Source organism: Notamacropus eugenii, chromosome 5 (genome assembly GCF_028372415.1).
Source record: "Notamacropus eugenii isolate mMacEug1 chromosome 5, mMacEug1.pri_v2, whole genome shotgun sequence".
NCBI classification, from domain to species: Eukaryota; Metazoa; Chordata; class Mammalia; order Diprotodontia; family Macropodidae; genus Notamacropus; species Notamacropus eugenii.
In genome coordinates this window covers 452,082,009-452,109,657 of record NC_092876.1, presented here as the reverse complement: position 1 = coordinate 452,109,657, position 27,649 = coordinate 452,082,009, and the positions used below count along the sequence as shown (strand labels likewise).

Sequence of the window (27,649 nt, the reverse complement as noted above, 5' to 3'; positions counted from 1 at the left end):
CACTTGCTGCCTATGCAGTCTTGGGCAAATCAATTGATTTCTTCAGGCCTCACTTTCCTCATTTGTGAAATGAGAATGTTAGACAAAATGACCTGAAATTCTTTCCATAGCTCTAGATCCATGATCCTGTCCAAACCAAATTAGGAGAGAGCTAGAAAAAAAAAACGTGGATCATGGGGTTATGGATTTTAGATTTAGAGGAGGGTGTAACCAATTCCAGTACCATCTTTTATGACTTCAACAAAATACTTAACAGACTCCTTCCTCTTAACCAACTTCTCCTCTACAGATCTATGTACTTTATACCATGTTTGGAAGTTTAGTATAAGTTCCTCTTCCTGAATACAAACCCAAATAGTGATGTAAGAAGACTTCCTTTAAGGTGGTGACCCCTATATTTCAATGAGTTGACTACTCAGGGCTATTTAAATTTTCTGTTTTATCACAAGTTATTTATTTCTTCTATTAAAAAGTCCAGTTCTGCCTCTAGCAGAAGGAAGAATAAGCCAATATTATCACATAAGAAATTGCTTTACTGGGTTGGATTATTTCATCTATCCAACCTAATATTTCATGTCTGACAGTGGATATGTGGAAGAACAAGGGTGTTGTTAGTGATGTCAGCCTCAAAAAGCCAGGAATGTGCCCTGCATTCCATTAATACCTCACTCATTCTCATGGTCTCTAGGATGAATTAAGATGAGTTTCTGGCTTGCATAGGCAGAGAGAATTTGCACACTGGAATTATTAACAAGTATAGCTAGATGGGATAGTGAATAGAGCACAAGGCCTGAAGTCAGGAAGACTCATCTTTCTGAGTTCAAATCTGTCCAGAGACATATACTAGCTCTGTCCACCTGGGCAAGTCACTTTACCCTGTTTGCCTCAGTTTCCTCATTTGTAAAAATGAGCTGAAGAAGGAAATGGCAAACCACTCCACTATCTTTGCCAAGAAAACCCCAAAAGGGATCATGAAGAGTTGAACATGACTGAAAGATGACTGAACAAAAATTACTAGTAAGTAAACTCGGGTCTGTCTGGCCCTGCTCCTCTCCCCAAAATAACAACAACAAACCTGTGCATGTGTTTTTGTACACACACACACACACACACACACACGAGAAGCAGTGGGGAAAACAACATGTACATATGTAAGTATATAAAGGATAAATATAAAGGAATGCAAAATACTTCACTGCAAGTTAGTCTGAGAGGACACTGGCAATTCCTTGTTGTGAGTAGGCGGTGCATTGCTCCAGTTAGGGACGGCAAGGCAGGGATGAAGCCAGAGGGTATGTCAGCTGTGGGCAGCAGCCAGCACGCAGGCGCAGAAGTAAAGTATCTTATGTGAGGCACAGAAAGGTTAGTTTGACTGGATTGCGGAGTGCAAAAAGGGGAATAATGTGTGGTGAGGCTGGAAGGATAGGCTGTGGGACCAGGCTGTGAAGGTCTTTGAGAACTCAACGTAGGAACTGATGTTTTACCCTGGAGGCAGTAGAGTTTATTGAGTAAAGGAAAGACATGGACAGGTTTGTGCTTAAAATCACTTTGGGCTGCATTGTAAAGGATAGACTGGCCTTGGGTCAGGGAGGTAAGAGGTGATGAGGGCTTAAATGAAGGTGTAGCTGTGTGAGTGGAGCGAAGGGATTGGATGCAGTAGATATGCCAAGATTTGGCAACTAATTGGATAAAGGGGATGAGTGAAAGCAGATATTTCTCAGAGATGAAAAGTAACTTACGGAAAAAAAGACACTCACTCACTTGCCAGCATTAGGTTTTACTTTTGGGCAGCCAGTTGTTGACAATCTTCCCGTCTTTAAAGTTAAAGGTTTTTCCAGTATTTTGTGCCATTGTTGTTTCTTTTAAATAGTGTTTTACCGTTATTAATGACAACTTGTGACGTATTAAAGATAAATTACTCCATGACTTAAGTGTTTCATTAAAAAACAAAAGATATTTCAAGTTCTGAGAATGCTAATGGCCCTGTGAGTTGTGAGTGTAGTTGTGGTTTCAGTTTTTCAGTTGCTGAACTTCAGGATGTAATAATTGTCAGCCTGGCTCCTTCTTCCAAAGGAAGCAGTTAGGATCAGTGAAAAGCTTCCAGGTCATACAGATGATTTTATTTAATTAGTTATTTGCACTCTCACATATTTACCTCCCAAAGGGTTAGGGTTGATGCCCATTCCTTCTTTAGAAATCAGAATTCCAAAAATAGACTATTTCTTCTGTGTTTGGCACTAGTTGAAAATGCCAAGCATAGTTTTTAGTGAGTTAGAGTGTGAGGGGAGGAGAGGAAAAAGTTACATGTAAATCATTTAGCCATTAACCGAATGTGGTGGATTTATAAATCCTATTACTGTAAGCCCTTTTCATTTCCACTGAGGCCTGGCGCGTGCTTGATCTTGCTAATGTAAAATTCATTCTGCCTAAGTGATTACTGAAGTAAGACACTTTGAGTCAATTTTAATCAGGTGGTATGAAACTTGCTTGTACTGTAATGTTAACCAAGATATGGACACAGTTTGGCCACATCTTAATTAGCCCTGTTGCTGAGTTAGGTGAGAAGTCAATCAGGAAGCCAAGGCTCTGAGCCTTCAGACACTTAACAACTTTGCTTTGAAGGAAATTCTACCTGAGGGACTGCTGCTCTAAGGTGGAGAAACAAGAGCTAAGGATTTTAAGAAGTCTGCAACCTTCCTTCCTTGAGTTTACTTCAGAGTTTTTAGTGATGTTTATAGCAATGAATAAATGGATAATTTCAAAGTTTAGTTTTTAATAAATATCTTTACTTTTAAAGTAAAGTTTAGCCATTAGGGATGTACTGTGAACTCATTTCTTTTAGTAAGAATCTGAAGTCTCCCATCAGTGAACATGCTTGGTTAAATGAGCTACAAAGGCGTCTTTCAGACCTCCACAGGGCCTCATTTCAGATACAGTTGTAATAGGCTATGGAATGAGGTCAAGTAAATTGTATGAGTAGTTGAGAAAGGATGCAGCTTAGCAGTGTGGCTCAGAATGGTTGGGGAGGGAGAAGGAATGGAAATCTGAATGTTTTATGTAGGGGCAAAAGCTGTCTTTTAAATAAAATTAGAATGTAGAGATGATTCTTTTGAAACAAGCAAGCAGATGAGTGGAACAAGAAGAGAAGTGAAAGGACTGAAAGAAGAGAAGGTCCCCCTCCAATTTGTTTTCTTCCACAAATGTTCACTTCACAGATTCAAAGCCATAGAGCTGCTGAATTTCTAACTATTTAAATCAAAATCAGAATCCTTTCATTGTAGGAAAATAAGTAAGACATATAAACATTATTAAATGTTTCAAATGGTATTGTTTATTCAAAAGTGTTTTAAATTTCTTACACTTGAGATGCCAGAAGATTTAAATGACAAATTAAGGTGTTTTTTTAAATAGTGTATTCTTGGTAATAATGGAAGTTTGAGGGAAGTACATTTGTTAGTCATGTTTATAATTAAGGGGTCTCCATCACTGAAGTAGAAATGCATTCTTCTTGAGTATTTGTTTGCATTACAATGTACTGTGTTTGAACTGAATCACTACTTCTTAGGTGGGAAAAGTTAGGATTTAAGTATGGGATTCAAGCTTGAACTGTTATTTTAAAAAAACCATCTTTAAAATTCTGTTGTGTTGGAGAAAGGTATGCTTGTCAGTCAGTGATTCTGGCATTAAAAAGCCAATCTACTAGATCTGCGACCCATAGAGGCTTAATCTTTCCTCTTTCTGGAGATCTTTGACTTCAGTGCTTGAAGTTTACAAGATTACAGGCAGCTCTCCGGCCTAATGGATTGTTTGCACTGGTTGGAATTTGTCTTTCCTCGAAGCTGAGAGACGTAGTTGAAGAAGTAGGGATTTACTAATGAACTGAAACATAGGATAATGGAAGTGTCCAGGAGTGCTGCATATGGCATTGTCTTCTTTCAGCCTCTTTTTAAGGGGAGGTGCTCATCTGTCCTTGGAACAATCTGAGATGCTTATTCATCTTAGAATTTAAAGAAAAAATATCTGCCCCAGGAAGCTTGTGTGACTTAGTGGGAAGAGCTTTGGGGTAGAGGGCAGGGAGCCTAGTCACCTGTTGCTATTTTTTCTGCTAACCAGTTGTGTGACCCTCGTCAAGGCTTTTTACCACTTTGGAACTCAGCTTTCTCATCTGTATAGAAAAGGGGCTAAAGGTATCAAGAAAGGCCTTCTGGAGGAAGTAGCTTTAGGTAGCAATTCTGAGAGATAGAGGTGGGGAGAGAGTGCATTTGAAGCATGGACACGACAGCCCGTGCAAAGTCCTCGAGGAGAGAAATGGATGGGATGTTGTGTGCCGAATAGTAAGTAGGTTAGCTGGAATGCAGACTGTTTGAAGGGGAATTACATATGATAAGCCTGCAAAGACAGGCAGGAGGCAAATTGTGGAGGACTCAAAATGCTAAGTAGGGAGGTTTGTATTTGATTCCAAAGGCAGTAGAGAGCCACCAGAGCCTTTGAGAGGGAGTGACCTTGTCACACCTGAGCCTCCGAATGATCACTTCAGCAGCTAGGTGGAGAATGTATATATGTCAACATGAAATGTTGTAAGTGATTTAAGTAGCCTTAAATACTTATTACTATTATCTAGCTTTAAATTTGGCATACAGGTAATAAAGTCACATAACTTTTGTACTCTCACTTGTATAGTGAATATGGATCATTCTTGAATTGTTAATTCCTTTTATTATTTTGAAAAAGATGAATATAAGAGAAAATATGATGTAATGAATGATATTTCCAGATGCTTCTGTATGAAAATAATTCACATTATTTGACTCTTTGTTATGCTATTTATATCAAACTTCAGAATACCGTAGGAACATACAAGAGGGGGACTAACAGGAAAAACCAAACAAATGAAGAATGCTTGTCGTCTAGACTGGGAAACTTAGTGATGGGCAATACGCAGAGTTAATCCATTAGTGTTTATGTTTTGGACAAACACTGTAGATGGACAGTGCTTAGTGCAGACCTTCATAGAAGGAAGAAGGCTAGATGATGTTTGGGAAAAAAGCATGGTGTTTTCAACACTCATTAGCTGCATCCTGACACGTTACATTTGTAACACTGATAATCTTGGGTTAACACCATTTGCCTGGAATCGTGTAGCACCGTACTGTTCTGAGGAATCGTTATTATGGGGAATCCAGAGGGCAATGGAAGGAGACACATTGGGTGTAAGTAATTTACTGGGATCCATCAATCAATAAGCATTTTTTTCAGTGCCTTCTATATGCTAGGCCCTGAATATGCAAAGAAAACAGACAGTCCCAGCCCCTTCCAGAGATTGTATTTTACTAGGAGATACCACATGTACACACAAATGAATACCAGATAATTTGAGGGGGAGAGAGCACTGACCAAAAAAGGAACTTGACTAGGTTAGTCCGTGGATGACAGAATCAGTCTCTCCAGCTTTTATAGCATCTGCTGGAGCTTGTGCTCCACTGGCATAACCTTTGAGAGCTCAGTTGCTGCCATGCCTTGATGAGGCATTGAAACAGGACTTGAGAAGAGGTTTCCTAATGTGTGGTTTCTAAAAATTTCTCTAATGTATTTCCAATTTTATATGTGCATTTCTGCAGGAAGGAGCCTAAAACCATTAGCATCTTGAGGTTTCCATTAAATTGTTCAGTTACAGTCCGGATTTTTATAGTTAGGTTTATAAACTTGGGTATATTTACTGTGTATAATATCTAAGTGACACCTACAATATACAAAAATGGGCCAATTGTTAGGGATTTCTAGGTGTCTGGAATTGTCCTTTTGTGTTTTACTTCTTAAATAGTGGCCATGTGATACTTGTATTCTGTACCAGTACGCACTATTTTAGTCTGTCTTGGCATGAGTAAACATTTAGTATAGTACCTTATTTTAGCAGAATATAAATATGGAAAAGGCCTAATGGTTATGCTCGAGATTGCTTTTATAGGTTAGTGCCATTTTTGGCAAGTGTTCATGCGTGCCTGTTATTTAGTAACCTCTAGACCAGACAGACAAGAGGTGCATTCTTCCTGTGTAGGAAAATCTAGATCTATTCTTTCCAAAGCAGGATCAGCAGTGCGTTCTGGTTTTCCTTTCTCCTTCCCACTCCTCTTTCAGAGGCCTGGTTAAGACACTGTTTCCTATGATTTTTGTTCCCTCTCTCTACCTTGCCTCCTTCCCCTCCTCCCCATCCTGCACTGTTCAACATAGCCTGAAATGATTGATAGGATGGCAGTGCTGTCATTCTTGTTAACAAAAAAAAGTCATTTTTGTTCTAGGTATTTTAATAGAGTCCCATTAAAGATGTATTGCTGACTGAAATATCGGCATGAAGGGCTCTCACTGAGCTGAGCCCAGGAATTAAGAAGTCAGGAAATCGGCTGCTGCTTTGCAAGAGAGCCTTGTGTGACACAGAATCTCCTGATTGGGGAGATCATTACTGCTATTATGACTCGACTTGCGTAGGAATTTTAAATTCCATCTGAATGTCAGTAATAACCCTCTTAGCAAATTATCCTGAATAAAATCACGAAGGCATTTTATATAATAGGTGTTGAATTACTGGATAGATTTGCTAATTAAATACTCTTTGTTCTGCTGCAGTTGACATTACAGGGTAAGATCTTGAACAATTATTCTCAACAGCTGTACTTTGTTAAGGGAAAAATTAACCACAAAGTTTATTTTTTTACACTTGAAGTTGGCAGATTTTTGAAATGTGCTTGAAAAAATTCCATCATCCAATTGGTAATGAGTAGATAAATATGCAGGTGTTGCTGTGAAATCAGATAACTGCAGACTGCCTTATTAATGAATTTAGTAAGCCTTTATAAACCTCTTTTTTCTTGCTGCTGGCACTTAAAAATGATCCTCTGTCAGCCTTAATATTATGACTGCTACTTCATGAAGTGAACTGGAGAGTGGTCATCTGATCATTCTGATACCTGCCTTGCTGCTGGCGCACGTCTGGCATCGTCTTCCCTGAGGTCAAGCTTTTTTAATGGGAAAAAACCTCAATATGAGCTAACAAGCCTTTGAGAGTTGTTGCTTTCAGGATAATCACACAGTTTGAACTTTAAGAATTTAATTTATTTTTAGGGACTGTGATATACCGAAGGGTTAGCCAGAGAACTTGAAACAACATATTTATTTTGGGCTGAAAAATTTGAACTTCTTTTTTGTGGACAAGCATTTATTTGGCACCTCTGCTGCTCTTGCTGTTCTAGGCATTTGCTCAAATTAATGTTCATGCTTTTAGAGGATTTTACCATCTAAACCACATTGACCTAGGCAGAACACCTAAACATATGAACAAGGGATAGTTATTAAATTCTAGACATATTACCATGTACAACTAAAGGAATAATCATATCATGGGAAGGAAGGAAGCAAACAGACATTTGTCAAGTGCCTGCTATGTGTTAAGCACGTCACAGATATTCTCCTTTGATCCTCGTGACAGCCCTGGGAGGTGGGTGCTGCTGTTACCCACACTTTACACTCAAAGAAAACCAGAGCAAAAAGAAGTTCATTAACTTGCCCAGGGTTACAGTTAGCAAGTGTCTGAAGCCAGATTTCAATTCAGATCATCCTGACTCCATGTCCACTACCTACCTGCCTCGTGACCTGGGGTGGGGAGGGGGAAAGGGGAATGGTAGTCTTGTTTGGATACTATAGAAAAGGGCTATCCAAAGATCTTTACTCTGATTAATCAGAGAAGGTTTAAGAAAAATGATGACTTAGAATTAGGAAGAGTTTTGAGTTGTCATCCATATTAGTTTACATTTGTATAGCTCTCTCCTCTTTGTATTTGATCCTTATAGTAACGTTGTGAAGTAGGTAAGATTTGTGTCATGATGTCCACTGTAAAAAGAGGTAAAATTTGACTCAGTCTAAATAACTGGCCTGTCCTACAACTAAAGAGGGAGAGAGCTTGGACTCAAATCTGTACTCTCTGAATACGTATTACACCATTCTGCATTCTCCCAAGTTGGAAATGGCTTATGTGTACTGGCAGTTACAGTCCTCACTTTGGGCTCAGCAAATATGGCGAATTCCTGGTCTTTCAAGCAGCCACTGGGGTAAACTTATCTTAATATAACTAGTTAAGCACAAGACTGAGAAAACTTCCTTTGCCCCTTGTCTGCGGTTACAGATCCAAGCTGTGGGACAGTTTTATAGAGAAATATTTAAGTTAGCCTTTGTGAAAATTGACTTAGTGGGGATAGCCAGGTGAGATTTGCTGCCTAGATTCTTATTAGAGTAGGAAAAGGGTTCTTAGAAGTAACCTAATCCACTCCTCCTTTTTAGATGAGGAAAATTAAGGTTCAGGGATGTTGTAGCTTGCTTTTGGTCAGAAAGGTTGTAAGGGGTGGTTGCTGGAATTTAAACCTTGGCTCGTTGGATTCTAAATTCAGTTTTTGCCTCATCGCCAAAACTGCTTTAAAGCAGAGGTTAAGATCTTAGACCTAAGCCCCAGTTCATTTAAAAGCTGCTGTAGAATCATCAATAGTACCACCAGAGAAAAGAGCCTTGGTCGTAGCCCTCAGTGTATAGAGGTAGAAGTTTTGAGAACCGTGGAGTTTCAGTGATTCAGGTGTATGAATTATCGTAGAAAGTTAGAACTGGAAGTGAACTTAGAAATAATCTAATTCAGTCCCTTTATTTTATACATGAAAAGAGTGAGCCTTGCCACTGGTCATGAAAGTTGTCAGTGGCAAAGACTGAACGAGATGATGGCTCCTCTGACTAACAGACTGACAGCTCTGTCCTTTCCACAATATTCTCATTTCTTTGAGTAGGAACTGACTGAAATGTGTTGAAAAGAGATGATAATCAAGCTTATCTTGGTCATGATAAATTTGGTTTGAGTTACTTTTCCCAGTGGTATTAGCTTATGCTTTTCTATGATAGATTTCTTTGTATACTTTAAATATGGAAGACAAATAACTTAATTTGTTGCTTAATACCTTGGTGACAGAGGAGTATGGATGGCAGTTTATGCAGATGTACAGAGATGGATATAACAGAGCAGTTAGAGAACAATGAATCCCACCAGTGGGGCAAATGGTTAGTTGAGATGCCTGTCAGGGCCAGTTTTGCTGGCTCTTGGACACCAGGCTAAGGAACTTTTTTCTGTTGGCAATAGGAAATCACTGACCATTTCTGAGGAGGCTGGCTGTGGGATGCAAGGTTTTCTAGGGCAGAACAAGCAGGAAGACCAGTTAGGACATTTTGCAAGTAGTCCAGGCTTGTAGCGCTTAAGAGCCTGAGCAGCAAGCTAATGGGCTTGCAAGAGGGAAGAATCACTGGATGAAGTCACTGATCGAATAGTCAGAGATAATCCCATGATTTCAAGTCTGATTCGCTGAAAGAATGGTCTTGGACAAAATATATAGGTAATTAAGGTAAGTAAAGCCGTTGTTCTAATTCAGGCACATTGGAATTGTTTCTCGTTCAGATAACATTTTAAAAGCTTACAGGTGGATATCAAAAAGCTCATATATAGACCAGTTTAAAACAATTAAAAAGATATGGGAAATGAAAAAAAAAATTAGGAAGCAGTCTTAATGATGAACTCTGACTAGAAGCCAAGAGGCTTAGTCCTGACTATCACTAACTGGCTAAGAAACCTTGAGCCAGCTGGTTTTGGTTGTAAGATGAGTAGATTGGATGAGATGGTAACTACAGCTCCATCACTGTCAGGATAGATCAGAGCTTCCTAAATTTTTGTGTGTATAGCAGACCTCTCCTCAGAATGATATTTTGAAATGCAAAAAACACAATGAAAGGTTTACAAAGGAAGCTATTGAAACAAAGATAGAATTTTTTCCCCATCCAAATTCATAGACGCCTGGAAATTGTGCCAGGCTCTAGGCTAAGAACCTTGGCATAGAGGAAGCTCAAATTTTGTTCACTGAGGAAATGATGGAAAATTCATTTAGACCCTTGTGAACTTGTAGAGAATAAAAATCAAGATAAACCAAAGCCTAGCCCCTCTTCACTGGGGGAGGAAAGGCAGGAGCGTAAGCATTTATGTTAAGCCTGCTGTTTGCCAGGCGCTGTGCCCAGCACTTACAGACGTTATCTTAGTTCATCCTCACAGCAGCCCTGTGAAAGTATTGTCATCATTCTCATTTTAGAGTTGAAGAAACTGAGGCACAGATGAATTTACTTGTCCAGCATAGCTAGTGCGTGGTGCAAGTTGTTTACCTTTTCTGTATTATATTTTGCTGTCGTTATTTTAAGAATAATGATAAGTCAAGTATTAAAGCATTTAGTAAGGGTATATGCTTATTCACGTGCTAAACCTCGAGAATACAAAGAAGGCAAAGGCGATCTCTGCCTTGGAGGAGCTCATGTTCTAATGGGGGAGACAGCGTGCAGACAACTCTATATGCCAGATATATACAGGGTAAATTGGAGGAAATTTCAGAGGAATTTGTGAGACTGTCATTTGAACAAGCACTTTTTGTGAAGTTTACACCCCTCACTGTTCAAATGTGAATTATTGTTAAGTACAAAGGTAGGCTGTGTTTTTTTCCTTGCCACTATTTAATAGAATTTTTGAATGGTAGATACTCCATTGGATCTGATGTGTCGTCAGTGTGCATACTCCTTCTATACATACAGGTGGAGTTTTCTCAGGAAAAGTGAGCACACAGACAGAAATAAGTATTTGTGCCCATTAAATTATTATCTGCATTATTAATGCTAGCAAACATTTCTGAGAGCTGTAGATAGGCAAATGTAGCAGACAGAGTTGTTCTTTTGCTTTGAGGGTTGCTGGTGGTGATGTGTAAGTTGGGTTTCTGTGGCGAGAAATGAATGAGATTCACCTGAGAGCCAGCCCCCTGAGACAGCTCGTGTTTGTGGTTCTGACGTTTCCTTCCCACTTCATGAGCAGCAGTTGGTGGCAGCTCTTTTATTAGAGTGGGATTCAGAGAGAATATTAGATGAGAACTTCTTAAGTCCATTGCAGTAGATGGGGTTTTTTTTCTTGCCAAACTCCTCACAAGATCTTCACTTTATCAGAAAAATTTCACTGATTCATTTAGTTGGCATTTAGCAAGTGCCTGCTATGATATGTTACTGTACTGGTTACTAGGAGAGATGACATCTGTAGAGATAACCAGAATACATAAGAGACTATGATAAGCACATAAGTAGGTTACAAAAAAGCACTATGAAGATGCTGAGGAAAGGGAAAGGTTGAGCAGAGAGATTCAGGAAAGCTTCATTGTGGAGAGGGTTTTTATAGAATGCCCTCTTCAAAAAAGACAAATGCTAATGATTATTTACCTACAGATATACATTTCTGGAAGAACTGATTAAAAGAACAAGAATGTGCAGGCATTAACTGATTTTCATGTAAAAGTTTTTAGATTCTGTTAATTTCTTGTTAATGTGTTCTTGAAGTAGAACTACAGAAGGGTAGCCATTTATAGGAAGTTCTTTGTTTAGAAAAACTGGAACATTGAGAATTTTATGTTTATGTTATGCAACTATGTTTATATATGTTTTCTAATCATTTTCTAATACATTAATCTTGGTTTTTTTTTTTTTAAACATATACAGATTTTGATGCATACCAAAGAGATGGTGCAAAAGGTAATACCGAACATTTTCATTACACAACAATTCTTAAATATCACACCTGGTGAAGTCTTTGTATTCAAAGAAAATTGTAACCCAAACAGAGGGAAATCACTTCTTAGGATGCCTAGTTTCCTACTGTAATCCTCCCTAATGGATTATAGCTTTTTTCTTTTACCAACACTGATATGATCTAGCCACTGCTTGAAGCCCATATGTGAGTGTTTCAGGCAAATTAGCAACAGTGCTAATTAGAGTTTCCTTACAGGCCTTTCTACTGTATGTGTTCTAGCCTTGTTTGTTATGATTGATGTTTTTTGGCACCCTTCATATTCTGCTAAATAGTGTTCGATGCTGGGTTTGACCTGGATTTGTGCCCCTGAAATGTTTTGTAAGGTACTCCAGTTTAGATTTTGAAGCTGCTGTTCTAACCAGTTATCATGGGGGTACATGGAGTCAGGAAGATCCTTTCTTCTTATGTCCTAATGTTTTTCTTATGCGTTCCCAGTTGTTTAAAGTGCAGGTTAGTTCATCTCTCTATGTTATGTTTACTTGCTCCATCACTTTCTTTCTATTAGAGCAAGTAATTGGAATTACTTTGTTTTACTCTCTGTTTACAATTCTGAATTATACTTAGACACTTAGTTTTTCATTAAGTTAGTAAGTCAAGTACAGTAGCCAAAGCAAGTGAACGCTTAAAGCCAGTCTTGCTCTTGAATGGTGAATTGTGGTTTTAAGTTTTCTAGTATGGGTTATATGGAATATAGTCAGCTATATTTGGAATTAAAGGTCGCTGTGTACATATTCAGCATGTTTTCTTTTCGTTTAGATGAACCTGGAAGTTATTTACGGAGATACAGATTCAATTATGATAAATACTAACAGCACCAACCTGGAAGAAGTCTTCAAGTTGGGGAACAAGGTGAAAAACACTTCATGAAACTGTTTGTTTTATCTGATTCTGTGAGTTGTGTTTGAACCTGTTGGAGTCACGTTGTAGGTGCATTGTGTATAATAAAAGTGAACTCAGCCACAGTTACGTTCCTTAATTGGTTCATTTCTCAACTCAGTAACATTTGTAGGATTATGTATTTATGAAAAGTACCCCAGAGATCTTCTGGTTCCGTCCCTTCATTTTTCAGATGATCTATCTGAAGTCTAGAGTGTGCGAAAAGCCACCCAGCTAGTGAGTGGTAGAGTGGAATTTGACTCCACACACAGTACCCCTCAGCTGGGCTGTTCCTCCAGGTTCACCTTTCCATTTTTGGATAGTCTGATGAGGAGGCTCCCCTTTGTATTCACACATAATGTGAATTTCTCTTGACTTCCCCTGTGTGCTAGTTCTTTTCTCTGAAACCAAGAGAAACTTGTCTAGTTCTTCTGTGTGTGTGTGTTTGTCCTTTGTTGCCGAAGAAGACCACGCCATCAGGGAAATGATGACATGACTTGAGCTTGACTTTGTTTTGAGTGAGGGAGGGCTGTGCAGGTCACCAGCCTCACTTCTCCTCCAGAACCCTTTGAACCCAGTGACCAGATATTCATCAGGATGACTGGAGATGACCCAGGATGAGGCAGTTGAGGCTAAGTGACTTGGCCAAGGTCACTCAGCTAGTGAATGTCCAGTGCCTGAGGTGAGATTTGAACTTAGGTCCCCCTGACTCCTGCACTGGTGCTCTATCCACTGCACCACCCGGCTGCCCCTTTTGTGTGGCAACATCTCAAAACAGCTAAAGGCTGAAATCACATCTTTGAATCTTCTCTTCTCTGGGCTGACCATCCCTAGTTCATTGAGCTAATTTGCTGCGCTGTCATTTGTCAGTTTAGGTAGAAATATTTAAAAAGGGGGTGGGGGGATTGCTTTTCCCCTGATTGCTCTTTGATCTGCGTGTGAGCTAAATATCGTAGAATACTTAAATATGCTTATGTAATTTCTGATGTCTTCTGTAAGACAGTTATGGCTCTAGAGTAATTCTGATGCTTGATTTTGTTTCTCTTTTTTGTCAGAAGATCTATACAACGCTCTTTTGAGGTGAAATGAAGTTTAAAAAAAATAAGTAAATGTGTCCTGATACACACATTAACTCAATAATTTGTTAGGGTCTTTATATGTAAGATAACGCGCTGGATACTTTGGGGAAAGTAAAGAGGCAGAAATCAGCCCTAGAGGAGAGTTGTGTAGCAAAATGTAGCATTTAATATACGTAAAGCGTGTTACAAGTCTTAAAGCGCTGTGTAAATTACCGTTAGCTGTAAGTGTTGAAAGAACTGCATAGACAGCAAGTACTTTCAGAGTTCTGAATAAAGAGAAATTCCTTCCACCTGAGGTTACCGTCCGTCAACTATGTCTGCAAATTCCTTTGTTACCAGGCCGTGGGATAGAGTACGTAGGTGTGTTAGGATACTTTTGCCTTTGTGTCAACAGACACAGTGCATTATCTATTAGGAAATTACTGTCTGGGAAAGCTACACTGGGGCAGTCATCCTCTAGCCTGAATTAACAAGTAGTTCGTGCAGAGACCTGATTGCCTCTTGGATAATCTATCCTCATGTAGATTATTTCCTGTTTGCCCTGATGTCCTATTTTATTGAAAATGAGTAAAGATCCCTTTTTACCATTTACTTTCAAACACTTATAGCTTACCCTTTTCCTTCACCATTCACTCCCTCTGCACATGCAACTGCAGTTTGTGTCCAACCGGCTAAGCAAATGTAAAGATTAAAAACTTCTAATGGATTAATAACCTCCTGTGTGTCCCCCAGTGGGTAATGGTCTGTGAGCATCAGAAGTCAATTAAGGCATTAGCCTGGCAGTTAGTTTTAAGGTCATAGGTTCATAGGAGCATAGATCTAGAGCTAGAAGAGACCTAGAATGTATCTAGCCCCATTTACTATTTTGCAGATGAAGGAACTCCATCCAGAGGAGGTTAGGGATGTGCCTGTAGGGTCACATAGATCATCTGCGGCATATACAGAATTTGAACCGTACATTGTGTCTTCCATCTTTATACACTCAGTTCCTAGGACAGTGCTTTTGATTTAGGTACGTAATACAGGTTAATTGTGTTATGTTGACTGTGTGTGTGTTATACACACAGTGTATATGCACTGTGCGTATCACACACACTATAGCAAATATTGTTGGCCTTTTTGGAAGTATCTTGCCAAGTTGTCATTAAGTAAAGGTGTTAGCGGATCTCTGTTAGGTAGGTCTTACTAAAAGTCATCACCTTTTCCTGTAGAAGCCAGTGCAGTGTAAGTCTTTTTAAGCCTCTTGCTAGAGATGTTGTTGGGAATATCCTTGGGGAATTCTTAGCCAAATCTCAGGCTATGAGTACAATGAAAAGATAAGTGATGCGTGCACTTAGATGCTTGAATTAAAAAAAAAATTTTTATTAAGTTCGTGCAGACCTCATCTGCTCAGAATTATCATCCTCCACTCTCACATTCCTTTGGGAATTGAAGATTTTTCTGAGAGAGGATGTCCTTTCGTGTGTCGACTCCTGGGAGGATGCCAAAGACAATTTTACGTACTTTGTGCTGTTGTCCATATCTAAATATGTTGTTGTTCAGTTGTGTCTGATTTTTTGTGACCCCATTAGGGGCTTTCTTGGCAAAGATACTGGAATGGCTTTCCATTTCCTTCTCCAGCTCTTTTTACAGATGAAGAACTGAGGCAAGCAGGGTTAAGTGACTTGTCTAGGCTTACACAGCTAGTAAGTGTCTGAGGACAGATTTGAACTCTTTCTGACTCCAGGTCCAGCAGTCTATCCACTGAGCCACCTAGCTGTCCCACAACTAAATATGTGTGAGTTATTTTCTGTAGCTCATGCCAGTCCTTTGATGCGCTCATGTAACTGTATTTGTGTATCATTCATGTTTATGTTATGCTGATGCCTAGTAAGTGCTTAATGTTTGTTGACTGACCTGGTGTAGCTTTCCAAGATGGTAGTTTCCTGATAATGTGCTGTATCTGTTGACCTTTGTTTTCTTTATATCCGCAGCAGTACCCTATTCAGATAGATAGTAACAAACACTTCCTTTGTATCCCATTTTTTGTCACATGAAGGAATTTATGGCTTAATTAATAAAGGGGTTCTCTCCACAGAGCATGGAATCTCCGTGCTTCATGAGTAATAGACAAAAAGAGTCACCTGGTAATCATGCCTGCCAATTTAGTGAGTCTGGGTCTGTGAGGAGAGGTGTGAGCAGTGCTCCATCAGGCCTGGACTTTTGTAGCCTTTACTGCTCAAGAATGTATATAAAAACTTACGTTGTGCTGGCAGTGTCTTAAAAAATCAATTCTCTTCTCGCAAAGGAGGGAATGCACCATAGAATCACAGTCAAGTCCAACTTTCTCCCTTTGTAGTGGAAGAAACAGTCTCAGAAAGGTTTCCCAAGGTATTAAGTGCAGTAAATCGCAAGGTGCTCAGGAGAGGGTGTTAGTGAAAAGTCTGTTCACATTTATTCTGTGACATATACATGCACATCTTTTGATCTTAAAGGCTCACGTTAATGGTGGACATTTTCACAGGTTAAAAATGAGGTGAACAAGTTGTACAAGATGCTAGAGATTGATATCGATGGAATTTTCAAGTCTTTGCTTCTGCTAAAGAAAAAGAAATACGCTGCTTTGGTGGTGGAGCCGACCTCAGACGGGAAGTACGTCACCAGACAAGAGCTGAAAGGACTAGACATAGTGCGGAGAGACTGGTGCGATCTTGCCAAGGAAACTGGGAAGTGAGTGCGTCTTTCAGTTTTGTTTTTGCCATTTTAGACAGCGAAGCATCTCTAATGCTGTCCTCATGGAGACTAATGGCGTTTGTGAAGGACACCTACAGTTTTGTCTCACGTGAGGGTAGCTGCTTATTTGTTTTTGTTATTAATTGGTTACATATTCACAATTCACAGTTCTTAGGTTAATAAGAACTGATTTTTAAAAGTACATTAATACTTAGAGCTAAATTTATCTAGTAACAAGATATTCAGTGTAAATTGTAGCTGTCAAGTTTTTGTTGATAAAATGCTTGCATTGGAGAGTTTTACATCCTTGGGATCTTTGGGATTTTTTTTTTTTATTCTTAATGAACTGTCTCCTTTAACATCAGGACAAACCATGTCTGTGGTATCTGAAGGCTTCCCTTAGCCCCACTGGGGCTAAGCATTAGAGAGCCAGAACAGTTTTGAGGTTAACTTAAACCATTCATTTAAGGAGGTTTCCACCACTGTGGAAATTACATAGATCCCTTGGATATCATCTTATCTTATATCTTATCTTATATCTGAAAGATAATTTTTATTTACTTTGTGCTCTCGTCCCAAGGTTTATCTGTAAACTTCATGCTGGAGTCAGTCCCCTTAAGTTTTGACCGCTAAGATATCACAAGGAAGCCCCCAAAGAGTGACATTTAGAATTTGGAAACATGGTGTGTGTGTTTGCACTTGGGCGTGTACTTGTGCATACGGACAGGCAAAATCATCCCAGTATGGAGTGCTTTCTTCAGAGGTGCTTCAGGCACTTACCTGCTTTCTAACAGTATTGATTTAGGTGTTATTGAAGTCCTACGTGTTGGAGGTGTCAGAACTTTTGAGGAAATCTTTTTAATTCTTTTATGATATTTTGGGGACTCAGTATTCTCTTGCATTTCGCTTTCACAGGGACTGGGGCAGTTGATGTTAACAGAGATCATTCTGGATAGCGTAGGAGTGCTTGTCTGCGTCACTGGTCACTGTTGGCTCTTCATGACACGCAGTTTGGAGCAGCTTATGGCTCCTCGATGTACGGCAGGATGAGAGACTTTGTATAGACTGTCGATTAAACCCTTCTTCAGCCTTGTGTTTTCCAAGAAAAGACACATCATAATAGAAGTAAATTTCTCTGAGCTGGAATTGTATTACCAATTAAAGCCACACAAACGTTTTTTGTCAGAGTTCTCTTTTTTGACAAATTCTAATGCAGCTGTCAGACTCTGGCTCTGCATTTTCCTTGCCTTCTTTACTGCGCTTCCCAGGCCTCCCCACCCCTAGGGAGTTTGCTCCGAGGTTGTCGTGGTATAGCTTGAAGTGCAAGAGCCCTGGAGGATCAGAGAAAAGTCTGAGAATTATTGCTTTTATCCTTGAAGGCTTTCTCCTTCCTACTCATCCAAGCAGTAGTCATCCTGGGGAAGTTTTTGAACGTAGATGTGTATGATGAACCAAGAGACCAACATCATCTTTTTTAAACTGTGTGTGGCGTGATTTAGGGCCTTTGTGGCTTCATATACGTTTTGTGTTGGACACGCCTTTATCTGTATCCTACTTGTGTTTCATGGCAAGTTTTTGTAGGCCCCAAATGCCAAGCTGGACATCATAGTGGCTACCAACTTTGACAGGGTCCCTTTAAAGGCTTTAGCAGTAAGTAAAGCAAGTAGTAATAGTCTCTTTGTATAGGAACTTATCCACTACCTTATATGGAAAAATAGTCCCAGTGTTTATAGTATGAACTAATAGAATTTTGTCTTGTTCCTAGCCATTATTTTAATGAAATGTTTTCACTTTTCCTTTTAAACTATTTCTTTTGCAGCTTCGTCATTGGCCAAATTCTTTCTGACCAGAATAGGGATACAATTGTGGACAACATTCAGAAACGGTTAATTGAAATTGGAGAAAATGTGATGAATGGTAGTGTCCCAGTAAGCCAGTATGAAATTAACAAGGTAAATAAAGCTTTTGTTTTGTTGACCAGCTAGTGCTGTGGTTCTCTTTACCCCCATATATTTGAAGAACATCCAAGTCTTTACAATAAAGGTCAACTCTGGGAAGTGATAAAAGTTATGAAGTTTGCTTTAATTCCTCAATTGCGCTAGGATTCGAGGTAGTCTTGTATTGTAAACACTCTTCCCCTGAAATCCTTTGATGTTGCCACATCTACAGTACTGAGGATAGTATGAGTGTAAGGCAAAGGACAAATCACTGACACTCTCTTGACCTGAATTTCTTTACCCCTGAAATGGAGAGAGTCCTCCCAGTAGTAACTCCCTCACAGGGAGGATGCTGTATGCAAAGCCCTTTGGAAACGTAAAGAGCCACATCAATGTTTGTGATTTTTTGCTGTTGTTTTTCTTACTCTTTAGTACTTCGATTTGCACTTGCCCCAGAATTAAAAAGAAAATGCTAAGCCCAATAGTAAGTAATTTATCTCTCAGCATTATTAATGTTCAGGTCTTTTTCGAGTTAAATAATGATGTCAGTTCCAGTGTCCAGAAGAAGGTCCCAGAATCCACTTGAGTTAGGGCTAGAAGACATTCTGGACTCCTTCCATTAAAAAAATTTAGGTATCTTTTGCTTTTACATCATCTTTAGTTATCTATCTATCTATCTATCTATTTATTTATTTAAATTTATGTATTTAACTTTTAACATTCATTTTCACAAAATTTTGGGTTCCAAATTTTCTCCCCATTTGTCCCCTCCCCCCACCCCAAAACACTGAGCATTCTGATTGCCCCTATCACCAATCTGCCCTCTCTTTTATCATCCCTCTCTTCCCATGTCCCCATCTTCTCTTTTGTCCTGTAGGGCCAGATATCTTTCTATGCCCCATTACCTGTATTTCTTATTTCCTAGTAGCAAGAACAGTACTCGACAGTTGTTCCTAAAACTTTGAGTTCCAACTTGTCTTCATCCCTCCCGCTCCTCCCATTCCCTTTGGGAAGGCAAGCAATTCAATACAGGCCAAATCTGTGTAGTTTTGCAAATGACTTCCATGATAGTTGTGTTGTGTAAGACTAACTATATTTTCCTTCATCTTATCCTGTCCCCCATTGCTTCTATTCTCTCTTTTGATCCTGTCCCTCCCCAAGAGTGTTGACTTCAAATTGCTCCCTCCTCCCACTGCCCTCCCTTCCATCATTCCCCCCACCCCGCTTATCCCCTTCTCCCCCACTTTCCAGTATCGTAAGATAGGTTTTCATAACAAAATGAGTGTGTATTTTATGCCTTCCTTTAGTCGAATGTGAAGAGAGTAAACTTCATGTTTTTCTCTCACCTCCCCTCTTTTTCCCTCCACTGAAAAGTCTCTTGCCTGTCTCTTTTATGAGAGATAATTTGCCCCATTCCATTTCTCCCTTTCCCCTCCCAATATATTTCTCTCTCACCACTTAATTTCATTTTTTTAAGATATGATCCCATCCTATTCAGTTCACTCTGTGCTCTCTGTCTCCGTGCGTGTGTGTGTGTGCATGTGTGTGTGTGTGTGTGTGTGTGTAATCCTACCAACTACCTAGATACTGAAAAGTTTCAAGAGTTACAAATATTGTCTTTCCATGTAGGAATGTAAACAGTTCAAATTTAGTAAGTCCCTTATGATTTCTCTTTGCTGTTCACCTTTTCCTGGTTCTCTTCATTCTTGTGTTTGAAAGCCAAATTTTCTTTTCAGCTCTGGTCTTTTCATTAAGAATGCTTGAAAGTCCTCTATTTCATTGAAAGACCAATTTTTCCCCTTGAAGTATTATACTCAGTTTTTCTGGGTAGGTGATTCTTGGTTTTAGTCCTAGTTCCTTTGAGTTCTGGAATATCCTATTCCATGCCCTTCGATCCCTTAATATAGAAGCTGCTAGATCTTGTGCTATCCTGATTGTATTTCCACAATACTTGAATTGTTTCTTTCTAGCTGCTTGCAATATTTTCTCCTTGACCTGGGAACTCTGGAATTTGGCCACAATGTTCCTAGGAGTTTCTCTTTTTGGATCTCTTTCATGCAGTGATTGGTGGATTCCTTGAATACTTATTTTACCCTCTGGTTCTAGAATCTCAGGGCAGTTTTCCTTGATAATTTCATGAAAGATGATGTCTAGGCTCTTTTTTTGATCATGGCTTTCAGGGAGTCCCATGATTTTTAAATTGTCTCTCCTGGATCTATTTTCCAGGTCAGTTGTTTTTTCCAATGAGATATTTCACATTATCTTCCATTTTTTCATCTTTTGGTTTTGTTTTGTGATTTCTTGGTTTCTCATAAAATCATTAGCCTCCATCTGTTCCATTCTAATTTTGAAAGAACTGTTTTCTTCAGTGAGCTTTTGAACCTCCTTTTCCATTTGGCTAATTCTGCTTTTGAAAGCATTCTTCTCCTCATTGGCTTTTTGAACTTCTTTTGCCAGTTGAGTTAGGCTAGTTTTCAAGGTGTTATTTTCTTTAGCATTTTTTTGGGTCTCCTTTAGCAGGGTGCTGACCTGCTTCTCATGCTTTTCTTGCATCTCTCTCATTTCTCTTCCCAGTTTTTCCTTCACCTCTCTAACTTGATTTTCAAAATCCTTTTTGAGCTCTTCCAGGGCCTGAGCCCATGGAATATTTCTTTTGGATGTTTGGGATACAGAAGCCTTGACTTCTGTGTCTTTCCCTGTTGGTAAGCATTGTTCTTCCTCATCAGAAAGGAAGGGAGGAGATATCTGTTCACCAAGAAAGTAACCTTCTGTGGTCTTATTTTTTTTCCCTTTTCTGGGCATTTTCCCAGCCAGTTACTTGACTTCTGAGTGTCTTCTCTACCCCCACCTGGCCTCCAGACCCGCCCAGCCAGGGCTTGGGGTCTGAGATTCAAATGCTGCTTCCCAGCCTCAGGGCTTTGAGTAGGGGGTGGGGCTGCTATTCTGTGTGAGATTAAGTTCAGCTGCTTGGGTGGGAGCTGGGCAGCCACACAGGGCTTAGTTCCCTCAGGGGGTTTATGTGGAGACCTTCAACAGTGGATCCAGGCTCCTGCCTGCTTTGGGAGCCCTTGTCTGCTGCTGCCTCCCGAGGGGGCCTGAGTTATGGGGACACCTCACTCCCTTCTCGGCCAGCCAAAAAGACCCTCTCACTGACCTTTGCCACCTGTGGGTGGAGGGACCTGTGGGGCTGCTGGAGATTCTGTCCCTGAAGCCTGCTCAGATCTGCTCCTCTTGGTGCCTTGCGGTCAAGGCAGGGCTGAGCTCTGCTCCAAGTCCCATGCGCCACGGACCTTTCGTGTCAGTTTTTCAGGTCTCTCTGGAACAGAAATCTCCTCTGCTCCATTGTTCTGTGACTTCTGCTGCTCCAGAATTTGTCGGGAGTTCTTCTTTATAGGTGTTTTATGGGCTGTGGGTTCTGAGCTAGCATATGTATATCTTTCTACTCCGCCATCTTGGCTCCTCCCCCATCAGATTTATTTATAGATAGATCCATTCCATTCTTCGTACTCAGCAAGCATTCCCTTGATACAAAAAAGGCAGTTCAGAAAACCTGACAGCTGAGGCTCAATACTTGCCCCTGTCAGCACCCTTGTTCTCTCACCTCTTTAAAGAAGGGATGGAGGGATATTTTCTCATCTCTTTTCCAAGGCCAAACCCCAAAGTAGTCAGTTTCATTTTTCTGTTATTTCCAGTTATTTTGTTGAAGTTTTTTTTTCCTGGTTCTCATAATTCACTGTAATTAGTTCTCTTAATTCACTGTCCATGTGAGGCATCCCATGATTCCCTGGATTCTCACATTCATCATGCTTTTCATCATTACTTTTGCTATGGTACTATTACATCATATACATCAGAATTTCCTACTGTTCTCTAATTGATGAGCATTTATCTGTTGACCACACAGGATGCTCCTATGAATATTTATGTGCATATAGGATTTTTTTTTTAACTAAATTTCCTCTTTGGGGTATAGACCTACTAGTCAAATCTCTAACTTGAAGGTTAGGGACATTTATTTACCTTCTTATTGAATTCTAGCATAGCTGAAGTAATTCATAGATTCTCCAACAAAGCATTAGTGAGTCTTTTTCTCTTTAGCTGTTATACCATTGATTCTTTTAATGTATTTGGTGTGAGATTGAACCTTAGAATAGTTTGTGTTTGTATTTCTCTAATGAGTGATTTGGAGCAGTCTTTCATATGACCGTTACGTGACAAATCTTTTGAATCCTGCTTGTTCATACTATTGACTGCATATCTACTACCTTCTTCTTAGGAAGTCAGAAAGATTTGTTCAAGGTCACATGGCTAGTTAGTACCCAAATTAACTAATTCCCAGGTTAGCACTCTTTCTGAGACTTGAAAGTGAATTCTTTCTTCACATGCTTTTGCAAAATGAAAGCACTGTTTCCAAGCTATTGTGCAGGGTAAAGGGAAAATGGGGCGGTGGGGGTGGGATTATCTTTCTTATGATGTTTATGTAAAATTTCTGTGAAAGATCTAAGATTTTCTCAAAGCAACTCCCATCTTTTTATTTCTTTTTTGACTTTGAGGTCATGCCATTTTTATATTTCTTATACCAGCGTTCATTGACTCATTTGTTCTTTAAAGAATGTTTGCTAACTGTGGTGTTCTGTGTAAAAGGTACTTCGCTATAGGTGCTAGAAGATATCTAAATGTTTAAAATTTGGTCTCTCTATAAAAGCATAGAAGTGAGATAAGACAAGTAGACAGAGAATTGTAATTGAAATTAGAATATAAGTGGTACCTAACAGAGCAGCTGTAGAATGAGAAATCAGAAGAAGTCATCCCTTCTAACCAAGGGGTAGTGTCCAGCATTAGTAAAGGAAACCTTCCTGGAGGAGGGGACGTTAGACTTGGACCTTGAAGAATGGGTAGGATTTTGTTGTGATATAATTGATGCAGGGAAAGACATTAACCTAAACAGTCAGGACACTTTTTTGGTTGGTGCGCGGGGTGGGGTAGAAGTAGGGATAGAATCCAATTTGCTTGGAATATATAGAGTGGCATGAATGTGAAATAAGGCTAGAAAAGTTGGTTGAATCTAGATAATAGAAGTATTTGAATATCAAGATAAGGAAAGTTTGAATTTTATTTGGGCAGGATTGTGGAGACCCTGAAGGTTTTGGAGCAGTGAAATGATTAATTGCCTAAGAAATAATCCCTCCTCCACTAAAATTCATATTCAGATTTAAAACTCAAGACTCTACCAATATAATTTGAAAAACAGATCAGATTTCTGTAAGAATGTATGCTCTATAATCTTGGAAAGATGGTAGAAAGTATAATAAGCTAGAGCTCAACTGTCCTCTCTCCATGCCAAATAAATGAAAAACAAAAGTCTTGTAACTTTCACAAAATCATTGATGATGAGAAGTGGAAAATTGAAAGAAATCACCAAGAGGTAATTATTGCAGCAAAGTTCCTGAAAACTTGCTAATTTTTAGTCTCACTTCTGTGCATTGCATGACTCTGATTTCACTCTTTCACCCTACAACCTCATTTTAGCCGTTTCCTCCAGGCAGTAGCCGTATGATCCTGGGTGGCTCCCAGACCTTGTGAGTACTCCAGCTTTATGCATTGCCTTTGAGAATTGACTCCTTTGCAGTATCATTTGCAGACCATTCCCAGAAAGGTCTGAGGCCCGTGAATCTTATGAATCCAGAGAATCTCAACGAAGAACAAAGGATTATGATTTTTAAAACAATAGTGACCCTCAGGGAGAAGTTCATGGAGTTCGAGAGGTGTGGTGCTGACTGTAAACGGTACTATATAGGTAAAAACAAGTATTATTCAGAAAAAGTGGAGAATGAAAACCTGACTTGCACCTACATTTACTTGGGGTTTACTTTCATCAGCATCCTTTTTGATTCTCTCCTGGGGTTTCAGAGAGAGCATGTGGAGTCCCAAAAGAGTAGGACTTGCAGAGGTCAACGATAGGACCAGCTCTCGAATCCTCTTCCCACTTTTCTGCATCACTGCTCCAATGGACTGTCGAGGGTCAGGCTTCATCTAGTGCTGGTTTTTCTGAGAAAATAGAAGGGCCATGAAAGCAGGATGGCACATTTCTTTCAAAGCCCTTCTGACATGCCATTCAAGTAGTTCTGAGACCTAGGGTGGTTCAGAAAGTCAATTCTTCAGAAAGAAATGAACCAATTTTTAATGAGACCAAAGAGTTTAGAACAAAGTGTTGGGACTGTTGAGAACAGTAGGTTCACAGAAAAAGAGGTCAGAGTTAGAACACAGAATTGCAGAGACAAAAGGAAAGTTAATGGAACAAAATAAGAAAAATAACCACTTCATTAAACAAGAATACGAGACTTGGTATGAAGAGACTAGTTCTTCCATAAAAGCATCATTAAAAATGAAACATGCACAGTTTTTTAAAATGTAATATCAACTTCCAAAACCATACTGAAAAATTTACTAGAAATATGAGAAGCAGATGGCAAAATCCGGCTAAAAGTAATCCAGTCGAATGAAATTTTGTGCTTAATAAGAAACACTGTAGTAAGATTTTACAATTTCAACAATGAAACAAACTTTTCAGGAATCGAAGGAAAACGCTTTCATCTTCCAAGGCAGATTATTCAGAAAACCACAGGATTAGGGTACATATGCAAGAAATCAAATCATTTGAATGTGATTTTCTGAAAAAACAAAGATCATTTGACACACTTAAAAAACATAGTTGGCAAAACTGAGCCCAAGTATCACAGAAAGTAATTGGACACTCTACGAAGAGAACAGGAGTCCTTCAGAAGTACCCAGGGGTGAGCAGAATTTTCAGAAGAGAATTTCAAACACTTTCAGGAAACAATTAAACGTTTGTTTTCGTGAGTCTAAGGACAGATCGGGTCGTGGTTGTGGGGTGGGGAATAATAACACGCATACACAGGACAGTGCATATTGTCTGAGGATATCAGTGGCTAAAAGAATCTAAGGGTACGTACATGTACTTATGTACACAGATGTTAGGAAAAGTCAAGATGAAGTACAGGAAAGAAATGAGTTAACGTTGGAGGGACAGAACCGATTGTATTTCCTCTACAGTAAATCCAACATTATAGGTTTTGAGATCATATAGAGCAGCATGAAGAAAAGGAAGGACAGGCAGACCCAGGAAAAGACTGTCACAACTAAAGAGGAGAGATGGATAAGAGGCTTTCAGCTTTCTCCTTGCCTCTGGAGCGCTGTGAGGGTTAGAATGGGAACAGTGCAGGGAAAGGTGTCACTGAGATATGGAAATGGAATTCTGTTGATAGAAGAGATCCCATGGTGGGTGGGAGGAGGGGAGAGATGGATAGACTTTTAAACAGAATTTAGTTTTTATGGATACCTTCTGTTTTTTACATCATGATCGTTATTTTTGTAGAGGGAAAAAATTGAGCATCATTGATAAATACATTGAAAAAGTCTCCAAATATGTGCAGCGTGTAACCCCCATGGACTCCTCATCTCCACGAAGGGGGAGGGTTTCAGGCATCCTCTCCTACCTCTCCATTGGATTCCTGCTGAAGCTTTGTAATTTGTCACATTTACGTTTGATTTTTGGTGTCTGTTTCTTTCCATTGACATGGTGATAATTGGCTCCTTGGTTCCACTTACTTCATTCCACATCAGTTTGGATAGATCTTTCCACAGTTCTCTGTATTCACAAGTTATTTCTTACGGCATAGTAATATTCCATGATGTTCATGTACCATAATTTGTTAACCATCGTCCGTTTGATGGGGATCTACTTTGTGTCCAGTTCTTAACTATCTCAGAAATAATGCTGTCCACTGGGCGAGTCAACCCCAGCTGCCTCCTTTAAATAATAAAAGTACTGCTACAAATGTTTTGGACCATATAGGGACTTTCTTATTAATGGTTTCTCTGTGTTACAAACCCTATAACGGGGTCTCTGATTCAAATGTCATGGACATTTTAGTTACTTTATTTGCATAACTTAAAATGCCTTCCAAAACGGCGGTGCCATTTATGCCTGTCGTTCCGTAGCCTTTCCAACATTACAGTCACCATTTTTGACCGTTTTTGGTCGTTTTTGCTAATTTGCAGGGTAGAAGTCGAAAACTCAGTGTTGTTTTGATTTTCATTTCTCATTATTATTGTTGCTTTAGAGCATTTTTTTCCTGTGATTGTGAATATGTTGCAGTTCTTTGGTGAATTATTTATCATATCCTTTGACCACTTATATTTTGGGAAATAGCCTTTAGTCATATATATTTGAATGGTGTGTGTATATGTATATCTGCATGTATTGTTTATATATCTTGGATACCAAACCATTTATTATGTGAAGAGACTTGATGCAACATTTTTTTTCCCCCTATTTGACCACTTTCCTTCTTATCCTAGGTGGATAAATTTTGTCTGTGCAGAAGCTTTTCAGTTTCAAGTAATCAAAAGTAGCTTGGGAGGAAAACCCATTTGGGGGGAATCAGAAAAACCCTCATTTAGAAGGTGATGAGGAGGGGAGTATTTCATGTATGGAACATAGTTAGTGCCAGAGCACAGAGATATGAGAGATGGATGTCATATGTGAGGAAGAGGGAAGGCCAGGTAGGTGGGACTGTTGTGTTTAGGAGTAGTGATGTCTCATGACTCTGCAATGAAAAATCAGAATCAGCTTGTGAAGGACTTTGAAGGCTAAACAGAGGAGTCTGTATTTTATCCTGGGGACAGAGGTGAGCCTTGGGAATTTATTGAGCAGAGTGACGCGATCATATCTCTACTTAAGGAACAGTGTGGAAGAGCCTCAGGTGTGGAGACGCCTGAGGAAAGGACGAAGAGGCTGTTGCAGTGATCTAGCTGAGAGATGATGAGTATTTGAACCAAAGTGGTAGCTCTGGGAGTAGAAAGAAAAAGGGATGTATGCAAGAGAGGCTGTGGCAACAGGAATCCGTCTTTCAGGCATTAAATATTTACTAAGCACCTCCTATGTGTCAGGTACTGTGGTAAGCTCTTGGGATTTGAATACAAAAAGACAGTCTCTGCCTCCAAAGAACTCACTCTCTGATGGGGGATGAGAATACATAAGAGGAAAAGTGGAATGGGGGCAGAGAAAGGTACGAGGCCACAAGAGTGATTATGATGAAGTATCCAGGTGGGAAGTGAAGAGATAACGCACCTGGGGACCTTCTGTAAGTGGAGGCTTTGAGAGGAGTTCTTTGCCTCACTCCCCAAATCAGGAACACAGAGTACTAAGGACTTTAATGAGGTGTGAGTACTATGGCCTGTGCAATCTCATGGTGAATTTCCTGATGAGCCAATGCTTTCTGGGAGGCTTGATCATGATAGAGTCCAGTCAAAGGAACATAGCTGGGTGGCAGTTG

General features: G+C 39.6%; 1 protein-coding gene across 3 annotated transcripts in view; it reads left to right on the top strand.

Annotated features, from left to right (window-relative positions):
- The window catches only part of POLA1 (DNA polymerase alpha 1, catalytic subunit), a 327,051-nt gene that overhangs the window by 94,799 nt on the left and 204,603 nt on the right, over positions 1–27,649 (top strand). For all 3 annotated transcript variants that reach the window (XR_011968249.1, XM_072615233.1, XM_072615234.1), the window contains 4 exons: positions 11,596–11,628; positions 12,443–12,535; positions 16,145–16,350; positions 18,173–18,305. Coding sequence is in view for 2 of the 3 variants with exons in the window: in XM_072615233.1 (XP_072471334.1) it covers positions 11,596–11,628; positions 12,443–12,535; positions 16,145–16,350; positions 18,173–18,305 (465 nt within the window). In the remaining variant the exon portion in view is untranslated. The remainder of the gene's footprint in view (positions 1–11,595; positions 11,629–12,442; positions 12,536–16,144; positions 16,351–18,172; positions 18,306–27,649) is intronic.